The following is a 16,032-nucleotide window of genomic DNA, read 5'->3' on the forward strand; positions in this document are numbered from 1 at the left end:
GTTCAGGAATAGCGATGAAAAGTCTTGCAAGGTAATCTTCGAAAACAATCAGGGTAGAATCCTTCTGAGAAATCTTCGTACTATACTTAATTTTTTAATATAGAAGGAAACTACCCGCCAAAAGTTTTAAATCGGTCTGTTTCGCAGGCCAGTTATACATTTACTACACCGTCGCTCGGCCTTGAACTAGAGAATGAGAATAGTACTTTTCCTCCATTTTATATACTTTGTAACCGCGTTGGCTTCATTGTTGACCCGCTTGCAAATGATATAGCAGGTACACGATTTGCGATATAGAAGGCTGTAGTTTCATATAAATACAGTATTGTAATATACAGTAGAACTTGGTTATAACGACATCCAAGGGACCTTGAAAATTATGTTGTTATAAACGAGTGTCGTAGTAACCGAGATTCATATTATCAGTCTAGTGAGGTGGAAAATGGAAAATAATAAACATATAATTAGGCTTATTTTAGATTTATGTATTCACTTTTAAGCATACCATGAACACAATAAAATACACGTACAATTATAAATACAGTATTCTGTATTAAAACAGTTTGTTCATTACTCACCAAACTTATTTACTGAGGAGTGAAGTAATCAGTCATTTTACTCTGTTGTTTTCTGCTTGCCCAATATGCACTTTCTAAATTAAATTCTATGTTCATTATTTCAGTTGCAATTTCACTGCTCCTTCTCCTAGTTTCATACTCCCTCCTCTAGCTTCATAGAAATGTTCACAATTCTAATGGCTTCTAAAGTGTCACTCACTTCTTTTAGTGGTCATACTGCGTTAAAATGCGTGCACTTAGTGAACACTTCCTGTCGAAACTGACCGCATGCAGGTACCATTAATACCGCATGAATTCGGGCAGGTTAAAATGCGATGGAGAATCTGCCTGAGGTCTGTGATAGAAGGGAACAGTAAAGGATTTGCCAGATTTCAGCAAAATATTTCTTAAAATACTTTGGTTCTTAGAAAATTGTATTCCAAACTGAGGTTGAAAATGACGTTACATGCGAGGTAGACGCATATACGTTTGTCGTATTAAGCAAGGTAGAAAAGCATATGTCTTCTGGGGAATTAGTTGGGACCACAGAATATTTAACGTTATAGGCGAGGAGTCGCATAGAACGAGGTCGCTATAACCAAGTTCTACTGTAGTTATGAGCATAGACAGACTCTGTTTACCCTTATTTAAGTTTGTGTGAGATGTATGCCAAATTGGAATTTGATTTCTTCGTGGAGAATAGCTTCGGTCAATATTTTAAACCGACGAAACCTGTGACAGTGCGGGCAGATAAGTGGACTAATCGCGTGGGCAGACGGATTGATTGGCAGGACGTGCTGTGCGCGAGTGCGGAAGCATGCACGCCTAATTGCAAATGCCAGCGGCGATGCCTCCACTGACCTGCATTGGTAACAGTTACGTAAGTGAAAAATGTGGCCGTTTAAAGCGAAATAATATCACAAGGGAGCGTCGCTTCACGTAGAATCCAAGTGTGGGCCTTTATAATGATACGAGTATTTCAAATGCGCGAGCTCTGTATTCACCATCCCTTCATTTCTCCCTCCATAAATATTCTACTTCTCTGCGTGTATGTACAGCAATCAGAGCTTGAACTCGGTACTATAAAAAAAATCTGTTCCTCCTTTCACTCTTTGAGTCGCTTGAGAAACTTCTTGCCCCAGCAACTAAAACTTACCCTAGTACAAACCCTAGTAATGCCGCACTTCGATTATTGTGACTTTTTGTTAAGTGATCTAAGTTCTGAACTGTCAGTCAAGTTACAGCGAGCTCAGAATATGTGCGTCAGATACGTGTGCAACATCCGACGATATGATCATATATCATCGTCCTTCGCAAGTCTCTCGTGGCTCCGACTTAAAGAACGCAGAACTTTACACTCTTTGTCTTTACTCTTTCGAATTCTGCACACCTCAACACCAAATTACCTTTCGTCTCGTTTCTCTTATCTATATTCTAACCACGACGTAAATACCAGATCACTTATCTGTGGCACGCTAAATATACCTCTTCATAGAACATCTTGTTATTCCTCATCTTTTACAATATCCACCTCGCGTCATTGGAATTCCTTGGCACAAAGTATTAAGGGCTGCAAGACAACAAACACCTTTAAGAACAGCTTAAAAGATAACCTTATTAGCATTTCACTCCAATCATACTGATTTAAAATATTACTGACTACACTGTTGCTTTTTTCTTTAGACATCATCCTGATTGTGCTGCATTTTCAAAATTGTCTCATAATAATCTCTTTCTATTATCTAATATCATCTGAAATATATTAACATTCTATGTATTTTAGTTTAATTCTGCTACACAGTTTATTTCAGTGTTTAATTAATAGTTCCTAGTATTTTGTTGTTCAATTCGTAAATAACTCTTGTATACATGTAACTCTCATCTAAATCAAATTGTTGAATTCTTTGTAAGTTCATGCATATGTATATACACTTTCTGCTGGTTGAGTGGAAGAGAAGGCCTTACGGCCTTAACTCTGCCAGCTAAAATAAATCATTATTATTATTATTATTATTATTATTATTATTATTATTATTATTATTATTATTATAACGTTGTAATCGGGAGTATGTGAAGTGGTGGAATATCGCGAATAAATTGTAGGTTTCGATTTAATATCCAAGAAACATGGGCACAATTCTATTTTGTTATAATGATAAAAGGTAAATTTCATTGGCTCAACTGTTCAGCTGAGATATACTCGTATATAATAGTACATTATGCAACGAGCCTATAATGATAGTAATTAAGAAGCGAGTATGGATGTTTATGAAACAAGCGCAAGCGAGTTTCATAATTTTCATACGAGCTTCTTAATTACCATTATAGGCGAGTTTCAAACGCCTTTTTATGCTCGACCATATTTCTAACTTGAAATTACCGGTATTCAGATGTATACATTTTATTTGTATCTGACAAGATCGGAAGTGACCTTGTTCTAGGTCGTGAATTGTGAGATGTGCGCAGACGCGAAAGTATTGATTTTTTCCGAGGAACAATAATGTCATTGACCTTGATGTAATCCCGTTAAACTTGATAATATAATATTATAAGCTTGATTATTGAATTCGACATTGAAAAACGAGATGACAAATTGAATTTATTTGAATATTATTTACAATTAACGCTAATCATTATAGTAACAGAACATAACCTTCTGCGACAGTATTGAATTTCCAGCCTCCGTGACTTTTCGCTAATTTTCTTTCGATTGCATATCCGAGAATAATCGATACTTGCGGTTTTATAACGGTAGAAAGCTGACCTGTCATTGGCTGAACAGTTGTAACCTGAGTCGTCATTGGCTGAAAGACCTGACCTTTAATGAGTAGGTGTACTTTAATGACATGCATTAAAGGTCTGCTACCAGGTGTATAATTACTACATTTCGGCATGGTCGAGCATAAAATATAATATCACACGGTAAGATTTACTCGTATATAAAATATAATATCACACGGCAATTTAGTCTTGAACATAAGAAGGGTTTTGGCAAACATAAACTTATAGATAAGAGTTTAAACAGGACTGTTAAATTTAGTTTATATTAAATAGTTGTTGCATGCGATAAAGTAATGTCCTGTTTTAAAGGGGTTAGGTACAGCTTACAGCAGTAAAATTTTGGAAATATTCAACATTTTTTTACTCTATTACTGTATCTTGTACAATAATGAAAATTAGTATGTGTAAAACACTGTACTGCTGCTATATGAAAAAAATATTTTTACGGTTTAAAAAATATTTACAAATGTTTGTTTAAATTTAAAATAGTGGCAACTCACTGTGCAGAGATGAAGCATTTCCCTCATAACTCAAAAAACTATTCAACATTAAGTAATGATATTTTTTGTGTGTATTTATGCATGTCATATATACAATATGATGCAAAATCACTTCTCTACCTTTGATAGATTGCCTGATAAAAAATAAATTCATTTCAAAAATGGTTAAATCTCAATATTTTCTTCTAACACAAAATAAAAAAGATATTATTTATCAAGGAATGTAGTATAAATAGTTTTTTTAATCGTAAAAATATATTTTTCAAGTAGCAGAAGGACAGTGTTTTATACATACCAATTTTCATTATTGTACAAGATACACTAATGGAGGGAAAAAATGTTGTATATTTCCAAAAATTGCATTGCCGTAAGCTGTATCTAATACCTTAATATAGTGTAGTTCTAAAGTACTTAACTGTGGTATTAATTTCGAATAAATACAGTTTTTTTTACTAAAGGCGGATACTTATTCTTCGCCATTCACGCATATAACTCGACCAGAATCTTATTACCCCTGGCCTTGACGGCGCTGCTGTTTGTATACACTACGTCATATTTCATCGGTAGGAAGCCACAGGCTGTTTGGGGAACGGACGAATGTGTACACACATGTATTCCGATTTCTGCCACGGGTAATAGCATTGTGGTCGGGTTAAATGAAGCCAAGTTATGTTGGCCAATTTACGAACAGAGTCGTTGCTCAAGGTGCGTCATAGGGGCCTAGCCTACGCTACACCCGCGGCGATATGAGTTGATGGAGATTTGTTGGGATTCCACAGGGGAAACAGAGCTCGGAGAAACCCTTGTGTTACCTGGCTCACGGGTTGACCCAGCGCAAGTTATAAATGGGGGTACGCCAGAGATCGAACCATGATCCACAGGACTGTAAGTCCAGTACTCATAGCCGCTACAATTTTCTATAATGATATATATTATTCTACATCTTGATTACACAACTTTTAACTTTTAACCGTACCTGGTTAACATGTTTCAGAACTGGTTGGTGCTGGTCTTGGCGTCTTTCCTTTGTGTGGGGGTGTGTTTCTGTAGTGTAATGTGGAGTCAACACACAACTCAATATCAGAACACACACACTCTTTGTCTCCAATAATAATCATCCAGACTTTACAGGAATTGAAGCATTTTCTGTACTCGTAACACTCTTAACATTTTTTTTTTTTTTTTTTTTTTTTTTTTTAGAAATTATTAAGAACAATAAACTGTGTTGGAAAGGAATTACTTCACTATACGTAATAAATTGCAAACATACTATATGAGAAATTGTCTACTCAAGATAATATAAATCATAGCGTAAAGGTTGCGTACTACAAATATACTCCTCCTAGAGTGCTGCAAATGGAACACATGAATTATACTTTGATAAATCGATCGTGACGGATAAATAATTACGTCATAACAAGCCAAATATTACACTTGTCGACAAGGAAAATAAAGTTATGTACATAATAAAGTGATGAATGGCGCACCGTTAGCTGAACGGCTTCCTATCCTGGTAACCGGCTTCGAATCTCGGTGGGTCCAAGTGGCATTTGTGGTGGATGAAGATGATGCTTGGTCGTAGGTTTTTGCGGGTTACTCTCGTTTTCCCTACCAAAAATCTACCATTGCCCCATTAATCATTATGCGGTACTATGTAGTTTGCCTCATATGGTGTACCGAGAGCAATGATGCAGCGGCAAAACTACACTTTTGGCACGTCACTCCTAGACAGACGCTTGGGTGAATGACGCTAAGTAAAATACCCATCAACCGACTGATATACTGACTGATCGAACTGATTGATCGATCAATTGACTGAACGATCGACTAATTGATCAACTGATCGACCGACCGACTGACTGGCTGATTTACCGATCGATTGGTTGATTGATCGACCGATCGATTGACCAACTGAACAACTGTTCGATTGATCATCTGATCGGCCCACCGATTGACTGATCGACCGACCGATTGACCAACTGATCGACCAACCGATTGGTTAACTGATCGGCCGATCGATTGACTAGTCGATTTACCGACCGATTAACTGATCGACCAAACGATTGACTGATCGATTGATCCATCAATTGACTGACTGATCGTTTGACCGATTGACCAACTGATCGACTGACCAATTGATCAACTAATTGATCGACTGATTGACTGGCTGATTTATCGACCGACTGATTGATTGACTGATCGACTGATCCATCAATTGACTGACTGATCGTTCGACAGATTGACCAACTGATCGGCCTACCGATTGATCAACTGATCGATCGACCGATTATTAACTGATCGACAGATCGATTAACTGAAGATTGACCGACCAATTGACTAACTGACCTACCGACCGATTGACTGATTGACCGACCTGTTGACTGTCTGATCGACCGACCGGTTGACTCACTGATCAACCAACTGAACTAATCGACCGATCAATTGACTGACAAATTGACTGATCGATTTACCGACTGACTGATCTACCGACTGATTTACTGAGTGATTGATCGACCGTCCGAGTGATTGACTGACCGACAGATTAACTGACTGACTTATTGACTGACAGAATGATCGGCAAACGAATTGACTAGCTGACTAATCAATCGACCGATCGATTGACTGAGTGACTGATCGACCGACTAATTGACTGACTGACCGACGACTGACTGACACCGTACTGATACAATAATTGCCTGCGCGGCACACCGATCGATGATGTAATTATATACTGACTCACTGAATGGTAGACCGACTGACTGTAGGACTCATTGACCAACTGTGCTCCTGCCTTAACTAGTGGTTTACCGAGCTACCGAGGTGCAGTTGGACGCACAGGGAAAATGGCGGTGACAAAGAAGAGAGACATGATTCAAGTGGGATCTGTTCGATAAAGCTATAAAATCGCAGCCCATGCGGAACCCATCTGAATAACAGAGAGAGATGTCAGGCGTGTAGAACGCGTGCCAGCAGCGTGTCGCGGATCCTGATTTATATCGGACGGAAATTAAGATGAAGGGAAGGTGGACGTACCGTACGATACAGTAGCGGACGCAGTTTTTGTGTCGTCGGGCACGCTTCCAGCGCCACACAAGGCGGGGGCTGTTCCATTCAAATGCGGAGAGAGAAAAAATTGAGGCTGAAGGAAGAAGTGCACTCCACTGCCGCCGCATCCTCTTCTGCAGACAATTCTGCTTCCAAGTAAAAAAAGAACACGTCGTAAATTAATCGTGACGGATCCCAATAAGAAGGTAAAGAAAACTCCGGAAGCGATAAATTATTTCGCATCCGTAAAAGCCGTTGATAATCTGCTTATATGCGCGGAATTAAATAAACCGTGAAGACTGGCTCCTGTCTAGTGCGTGGCTCAATCGATGAATGAGCGAGGCCGCTGCTCTTGTGGATTCATAATTTTCCACGCGTCCTTCAAGCACTCTTTCTATTTCCAGAGGCTGTTATACGAAGTTGTTACGAACTCTACAAGTGCCAAGTGTGGATTATTTTCGCCAGCTCTAAAATTAGACATTCTAGCTCTCCTTTTCCTTTCCCTTACTTTTCCTCCTCGTTGTGCTGTTGTTCTCCGACTACTTCATGTTTCTTCCCTATCTTTCCTGCTTCTGTTGTTCTCCTGTTACTCTTGTTCTCTCCTCTTGTTGTTGTTCTCGTTCTTTGTAGTTCTTCTCTTCATTCTTTTGGATTATGTAGTTCTTCTGTTGCTGTTATCCTCCTCTTCTTTATTCTTCTGGATATTGTAGTTCTTCTGTTGTTCACTTCCTCTTCATTCCTTTGGATCTTGTATTTCTCTTCATTCTTTTAGATGTAGATCCTCTGTTGCTATTATTATTCTGTTGTCCTTTTCATTGTTTTGGATGTTGTAGTTCTTCTCTTCATTCTTTTAGATGTTGTAGATCCTCCGTTGCTGTTATTATTCTGTTCTCTTTTTCTTTTGGATGTTGTAGTTCATCTCTTCATTCTTTTAGATGTTGTAGTTCATCTCTTTATTCTTTTAGATGTTGTAGATCCTCCGTTGCTGTTATTATTCTGTTCTTCTCTTTTTCTTTTGGATGTTGTAGTTCATCTCTTCATTCTTTTAGATGTTTTAGTTCATCTCTTTATTCTTTTAGATGTTATAGATCCTCCGTTGCTGTTATTATTCTGTTCTCCTCTTTTTCTTTTGGATGTTGTAGTTCATCTCTTCATTCTTTTAGATGTTGTAGTTCATCTCTTTATTCTTTTAGATGTTGCAGATCCTCCGTTGCTGTTATTATTCTGTTGTCCTTTTTTTCTTTTGGATGTTGTAGTTCATCTCTTCATTCTTTAGATGTTGTAAGTAGATCCTAAGTTGCTGTTATTATTCTGTTGTCCTCTTTTTCTTTTGTATGTTGTAGTTCATTTCTTCATTCTTTTGGATCTTGTAGTTCATCTCTTCATTCTTTAGATGTTGTAGATCCTCCGTTGCTGTTATTATTCTGTTGTCCTTTTTTTCTTTTAGATGTTGTAGTTCATCTCTTAATTCTTTAGATGTTGTAGATGTGCTATTAGTCTATTCTCCTCTTTTTCTTTCGGATCTTGTAGTTCATCTCTTCATTCTTGCTGTTATTATTCTGTTGTCCTCTTTTTCTTTTGGATGTTGTAGTTCTTCTGGTGCTGTCATTCCCATGTTGTAGTTCTTCACTTCATTCTGTTAGGTATTGTAGTTATTCTCTTGCTGTTGTCTCGTTATAGTTCTTTGGATGTTATAGTTCTTCTATTGATGTTCTGTTATAGTTCTTCTCTTTATTCTTTTGGGTGTTATAGTTCTTGTTACGTTCTTCCTTCGTAGGCCTAATTCTTTTCATTATTTTGAATGTTACAGCTTTTATCTTCTTTATTTAGGATACTGTAGTTCTTCTGTTGCTGTTCTTTTGTGTTTATAGTTATTCTGTTATAGTTTTTATTCTTTTGGATGTTGTAGTTCATCTCTTCATTCTTTTAGATGTTCTAGATCCTCCGTTGATATTATTCTGTTGTCCTCTTTATCTTTTGGATGTTGTAGTTCTTCTGGTCCTGTCATTTCCCTATTGTAGTTCTTCACTTCGTCCTGATGGATGTTGTAGTTCTTCTTTTGCTGTTGTCCCGTTATAGCTCTTTGAGTTTTATAGTTCTCCTGTTGATGTTCTGTTATAGTTCTTCTCTATTGTTTTGGATGTTATAGTTCTTTTGTTATGTTCTTCCTTCGTAGGCTTAATTCTTATCATTATTTTGAATCTTACAGTTTTTATCTTCTTTATTTAGGATGTTGTAGTCCTCCTGTTGCTATTCTTTTGTGTTTATAGTTAATCCGTTATAGTTTTTATTCTTTTGGATGTTGTAGTTCCTTTTCTATTCTTAAGTTATAGTTCTTTATTTAATAATTTGTATATTATAGTTCTTCTGTCGTAGCTTTTTTCTTCATTTTAGTTGTAGTTATTCTTCTATTGCCGTTGTTATGCTGCTTCCGTTGTAGTTCATTTCTTCATTCTTTTGGATGTTGCAGTACTTTTGTTGCTGTTTTCTCCTCCTGTTGTAATTCTTGTATTCATTCTTTTAAATTTTGTAGTTCTCCTGATCTTGTTTTTCTCCTTCTGATACTGTTCTTGTGTTCATTTTTTTTGGTGTTGTAACTTATTCTTATTCTGTTGATGATATCCCGCCATTACTGTTATCCTTTTCATTCTGTTGCATGCTGTACTTATCGTCTTACTATTCTTCTTCTGTTTCCATAGTTCTTTTACTTCTGTTGTTCTCCAAATATTTTGTTCCTTCTTTTGCCGCTTTCTCTTATTGTAGTTATCCTGTTGCAATTTTCTTCCTGCTTCTGCTCTTGTCCTGTTGGAATCCTTCTATACCTTTTATTGCCGTTTGTTACTTCCTCTCCTATTCCTCTAGTTCTCCATTATTTGTTCCTGTAGCACTTATTTTCTGTTGTAGTTCTCCATTTGTTGCTTTAGTTCTTCTCTTTGATCCAATATTATAGTTCACAGCTTTATCTTCTGGTTGTTGTGTCGCCATAGCTTTCTTGCCACTCGTGTTATCGTCATCCTTCTCTCCCTGTTTACATAGTTCGCTTTGTTCATATTGCTCTTCTTTTTATCCTTTTCTTCCCCAGTCTTCTTTATACTCCAGAGACCTCGCGATACGTACTGCAGAAATGTCTGCTGTTTAAATTGGCACGAGACACATTTGCCCCGAAGGCTGCTGACGGGAAAGAAAAGACTGACACATTTTATATGCTATAACCTATGACAGGGCTTTGTTTCCTTTGAAGGAAGCTATGTTCATGATATTTAATGTCCTATGGCAAGTTTTAATCCCCGAGCTTCGGATGAAATATAAAGTTTTCTAAATAAAAATTTAAATTCCAACCCGTTGTATTGTTTACTGTGTAACCGTTGGTACTACCGCAGGCATTAGAAGTTTTTTATTTGGGCTGCTGTAGCTTTGTATACCACTCTCAATACAGCAGTATGCGTACACTTTGCATTACATAAAATCTAGAGTTAATAGTGAAGTTCGTTTAATTGTTGAAGGAAGCAAAAAGATTTGTTTACACAAGACTGTGGTATTCTGCCATGAAAGGACGGTGCCAGCCTGAAAATGTAGTTATTCTTGGCAATAGTTTTATTATCCTTCTGTGGCTGGCAGGCAAGAAAATGAATCTCAGGGTTGAGACATACAAAATCAATTATACTCTGATGGTCAGGGTTGGTTCAGCTCCTTTCTCTAGGTTGATATAGTGTTTTTAGCGGTGCTGTCGTGACAAATATATATATATATATATTCCTATTTGAAGTACAGTGAGACAAAAGTCGCATGGCAAATAAGAAAATATAACATTCTTTATCGTAGTCTAAATAAGCAAAGAAATTCTGTTTAACCCTATCTTATTGTTACAGAGATCATAAGAAAACAAAATAAGAAAATATGCAGTGGTCTTAAAAATAATTATACCTCAGGATAGCTCAGTCAATGTATAAATATTATAGGCCTACTCATTAAAATTAATAGAATTTATATATTTCAACTATTGTTACATACCTGTTTGCTACAAATCTTGCAGAATATTATTTTTCCATCATAAGTGAATTCTGAATATTCTGTTAGCCATTGCCGGATCAATGTAGATTTTGCACTTATATTTTTCGGCATTATCGCGTTAAACTTCACAGGAAAACGTCCTACCGCTCAAAACTTCTCAACACAAATAAGGTGAGGGAAAGAGCAACTGTTAACGAGCATTCAAATGAACCGTTGTTATTGAGATTCAATTGGACAAAAATACAAAGTTCCACTTATTGTTGCATTTCCTGGTAGTGTTAACACTAGGAGGGCCATTCTTTTAAATATTTTGTAACGGTTTACCCTACTAATTCGCAGTTTTACGACTTTTCATAAATATTTCAAAAACACTCTTTCTCCAAAAATTGTGATTTTATGACACTCTGAAGGGCAGTACAGCTAATCGGTTTCAGACCGAAAACAGTCATTTTTATAGTATAGTATATCTCTGAATCGGTAGCAGCACATGTTGTGATTGTTGCCTGCTTCAAAACTAAGGTTGATTCTTTGTCGGCATTTATGCCTCCAAACATGTTAAATTCGGTGAAATATATTGCGAGTGTCGTGAGATTCAAAACATTTTGTTTCCTTTATCAATGGTTTCATGGCCGGTGTGAAGCAAACTTTCCACTTTTTAAATGCCTAAAATTTCGCAGTGAATGCATGTATAAATTATAAAAAGTAAGAGTAAAATGCGAAACTTTACAGTGAGTTAGGCATTTTTAGGCGAATATTAACAAATTAGGCTCTAATAACCGTTTTAGGGCATTTTAGGGCACTATAAAACTCTTTGAATACCTTTCAATTTCCATGAAACACAAATATTAATAATTATTTTTACTTTTCTCCTAAAGAAACAAAATAGGCATTTGCCCTAGAATCCGATGTCTGCTTATGATGTAGCCCTTGTGCGCGAATTTCGGGATACTCTGCACATTCAGGATGTTAACTAAGTATCTTATATTTTAGGAGGTGCTAGTGTGCATCAAAACAAGAAAATAATGTCTAATAAACATGGTCCTATAACACACACTTTCTGAGATCTGTGCACTTGTTCATAGGAGGTGCTCAGTGTGACGTCCATTCATTGCAGTGTATTCCTCTGTCCTTCGGCATAAGGAATCATGCTCTCTTTGAAATTGACGTGGTTGTTCTTGATAACCAAAAGTATAGAGGATTTAGGTTTGGGGGACGAGCAGGTCAAGGTGTGTGGCCTCCCCAATCAATCGAGCTGTCCAGAAATGTCAGCGTCAGGTGTTCTCCCTCATTGCGGAAAAAAATGTGCTGGTGTGCCATCATGCATGAACCACATCTGTAGTCTTTGCCGACATGGCACATACTTCAGTAAGGTAGGCAATAGGTTAATAAGAAAACCTTGATAACGAGCCCCAGTTAATATCTGAACGCCTGCCCATACGTTGATTGAGAATATGTGCTGATGCCTATTTCTTCAACTGCATGGGAATTTTCATCAACCCACACATGCTGATTACGAAAATTCCCAACACCATCTCTGTTGAACCCCTCTCATATCCGCAACCAAAGTTTTGTTTTCAGTATTCCTTGCGACGTATCAGTACCAATTCCATGCCAGGGGTGTCGACTACGGTGTGATTATCTGGTAGCCTGCTGTATTGTAGGGCAGAAAAATGCATTGCCATAAATGGACGTCACATTGAGCACCTCCTATGAACAAGTGTTCAGATCTCGGAAAGTATGTGTTGTAGGACGCATGGTTATTAGACTTTTTTCTTGTTTTGATATATACAATCACCTCCTGAAATATTGGATACTTTTTTAACTTCCTGAATATTTTAGATTATTCTACACTTCTACAGCATTCCATCAATCACAAAGGATGAATTTGTTTACACAAGCTTTCGTCCAAAAGTTGACTAGAGATTATAACGTATTTTCTTTCCAAATTCGCTCCTAAGTTACACTCCTAAGTTGCATTGGAACTGAGTTACTGTGATTTTTGAGTTTGTCTGTTGCTCGTGTAAAATCAGGACATTGTTGTCTGATGTGACACGTGATTGTTGCAGTGACGAGGCGCGAGAGCAGGGCTTCACGGTGGTGATCGACATGCGGGGTGCCACGTGGAGCACCGTGAAGCCGATCCTCAAGGTGCTGCAGGAGCACTTCCCCGGCTCCGTCCACATTGCCTACATCATCAAGCCCGACAACTTCTGGCAGAAACAACGCACCTCGCTGGGCAGCCATAAGTACAAGTTCGAGGTGAGTAGACAAGCCGTCTTTCAGCTCGTTACTTAATGGCACCAAGTTCGAGGTGAGTAGACAAGCCGTCTTTCAGCTCGTTACTTAATGGCACCAAGTTCGAGGTGAGTAGACAAGCCGTCTTTGAGCTCGTTACTTAATGGCACCAATAACGTTGGGAATCGCTGAATATATTATTATTTAATTGAAGTATTCTACAGCGGTGGCGACAATGTAATCATGCGCCTAGCCACTGTGTAACCTGCAACGTACATAGCACCTATGGAGGAGATGTGAAGGAACTGTCTGTCTTATTAACGATTTTCATTTTCCTTACGTCAAACACTTAAATATAATTTTATACAGTACAAGGCTACAAACTAATGTTTAGTACGTATAACGAAGAAAGAAATGAACAATAAATGAACAATATCACAATCTAAAACTAACTGTCTTTAGAATGTCTCTGCGACAAAGTTTCAAAATCAGGAATTATGTCACTTACTGCCAGTCGTAGTTGATCACGAAGATATTTGTATGTCAGTCGTGATCTAAATTTGGTTTTTACTATTTTAATTGTTGAAAATAATTTTTCACAAACGTAAGTTGTAGCGAACATGGCTTCAACAGAGCAAGCGAAAGAACGAAGCTTCGGATATTTATTTTTTGACAAAGATTTGAAAGTTCAACACTTGTGAAGTCCTTACATCTAGCTTTCATTTGACATCACATAGTAAATCACTGAGTTCAAATTGAAGAGCTAACCGCATTATTCGTACATCTGCTGAAAAGGGTCGACGTACAGAGATGATGATGATGATGATGATGATAACAACAATAACACTTAACCTTTTAATGTTTCATCAGTAACATGTAGTATAATGCCGTTTTATGTTATACAACAGTTTTCCTCGTAATACTTGTGAACAAATCATACATTTAATATTCTCATCATATTGACAGCAAAAAAATGCATCCTCGTATCCTACTTGGAACTTTCGTACATGGTTTGGAGAGAGACATATGCCACTCGCAGGTCAGAGACAAATACAAATGAAACGGCGTTTGACTCCAGTGAGTGAGAGGGTGGGGGTTGGTAGAGGTTAGAAGCAAGCGAAATTCACAGCTATCACTGCGAGCCACAATGTCTCGCGAGTCACGTTCTCGCCACGGCTGGCGTAGGCTATGAGAACCTGTTGTTGTTGTTCAGTCAACTGTCCGAAGACAGGTCTTACGATCTTTAAAATGCATTTGGTATTAGTCGCGTAAGCGACTCATTGTACGGTTGGGTAACATATGCTATTTTTGTAACAATGGACCAATGGAATGCTGAACTTCGTATTTTTGTGGTGGAAACATTTTTTTTAATAGGTACTCAGTTGTCATTATGTAGCGATTATCTCGTTATAATTTCAAATTTCCACGTCGTCGTGTCGTTCCTAGGAGGAATCCGATGAAATTGTTAAGGGAATTGGATAGTGATGCCTGTGCGATTAAAGAATTTCAATACAAGATTTTAGTTCAACATTTCTAGTCTTCTATTGTTCAGAATGCAGTAAAAATTTCCATGCTCATACAATAAATCATTTCTGAATTCAGTGATACACAATACAACTAATTAATTTATAACCCAAGTGCAAAATAAAGGCCCTAACTCAGCGGTCATCAGCACAGTGCACCCTCGGGCTGACGTCTTTTACCCGCAGATAAGAGACTTCATCCGTGGCTGCTGGCGGGTATGCTCTCTCCCTATTCCTGCTGCACGACGGGGCATGTTATGATGCACTGCTTACCCGTTACCCGTTACCACTGCCCTAACTGATAACTTGTTTGCTTACTTTGCTAAATGTACTTCAATCTTCAGGTGCATATTACTTGCCACAATTTTCACTCGTACGTTGTATTTTTTATAAGTCATCAAGTAATGTATAGGCCTATATTGTAAATTCTAAAGCAAAATTTAGTTAAATATTTCACCCTTAGTGAAACAGAAAAAATATTGAAATTTTATTAACATTTTTTTCCATTTTTTCAATGACACCAATGTTGTAAATGACCTTTAATCATGGAGGATGCGCGCTACCAGACCCCTAACCGCTCCACCTTATCAGCGCCCCTAGCGGCAAAACAGTCGAAGTACATGAATTTTCCTACATAAAAAGTTGTTCCTCTTGACCTCCCCTACCATTCCTCAATCGTTGTAAACGACCTTTTGTATCATCCTGTAGATAATGTAAGAACAAATATAAGAGGTAGTAGGAGGAGTGGCTTATAATTAGATGTTAATTTTATTTATTTATTTATTTATTTATTTATTTATTTATTTATTTATTATTTTGCTAATAATTGTAACATAAAATAAAATATATACAGAAAAACTTTAGCTCGCCCCTGAAAGAGTAGAACTCGTGCTCAGGGGCGGATTCCTGAATTGAAATTAATAATTATACAATACAATTTGTCTTATGTCTACTGTGCAATTATACCCGTAGTATATAAATTTAAATTTACAATGTTTCAATTTTTATAAAATCCATACATAACTTTTTAAATTTAATACTACAACTACTAGAATTGACAAGATTAGGATATTTAAATATAAATTTGTTATATATTTTTGGGCCTAAATTACTACTATGATTAAATACTGTAACAGTGTTGCATTTTGGTTCAAACAATCTTAAAGAATTCATACCTTTTGTTTCATAACTATGAGAATACAATTCAAAATTATTTCGATATTTATGTATGAATTTTATTAATACAATATAATAAATTTGTCTTACGTTAAGTACATTAAAGTCTTAAAAAAAAAGAAATAGATGGAAAATCAATAGGTTTATGAAGACATATTTTAATTATTTTCTTCTGTAATAAATAAAGTGGATTAAAATTGGATT

General features: G+C 36.9%; 1 protein-coding gene across 6 annotated transcripts in view; it reads left to right on the forward strand.

Moving 5' to 3' along the window:
- Nucleotides 1-16,032, forward strand: part of trio (trio Rho guanine nucleotide exchange factor) — a 2,234,512-nt gene that overhangs the window by 641,567 nt on the left and 1,576,913 nt on the right. For all 6 annotated transcript variants that reach the window (XM_069828117.1, XM_069828118.1, XM_069828113.1 and 3 more), the window contains one exon: nucleotides 12,961-13,153. In XM_069828117.1, the coding sequence (XP_069684218.1) occupies nucleotides 12,961-13,153 (193 nt within the window). The remainder of the gene's footprint in view (nucleotides 1-12,960; nucleotides 13,154-16,032) is intronic.

Source organism: Periplaneta americana, chromosome 6 (genome assembly GCF_040183065.1).
Source record: "Periplaneta americana isolate PAMFEO1 chromosome 6, P.americana_PAMFEO1_priV1, whole genome shotgun sequence".
Classification (NCBI taxonomy): Eukaryota; Metazoa; Arthropoda; class Insecta; order Blattodea; family Blattidae; genus Periplaneta; species Periplaneta americana.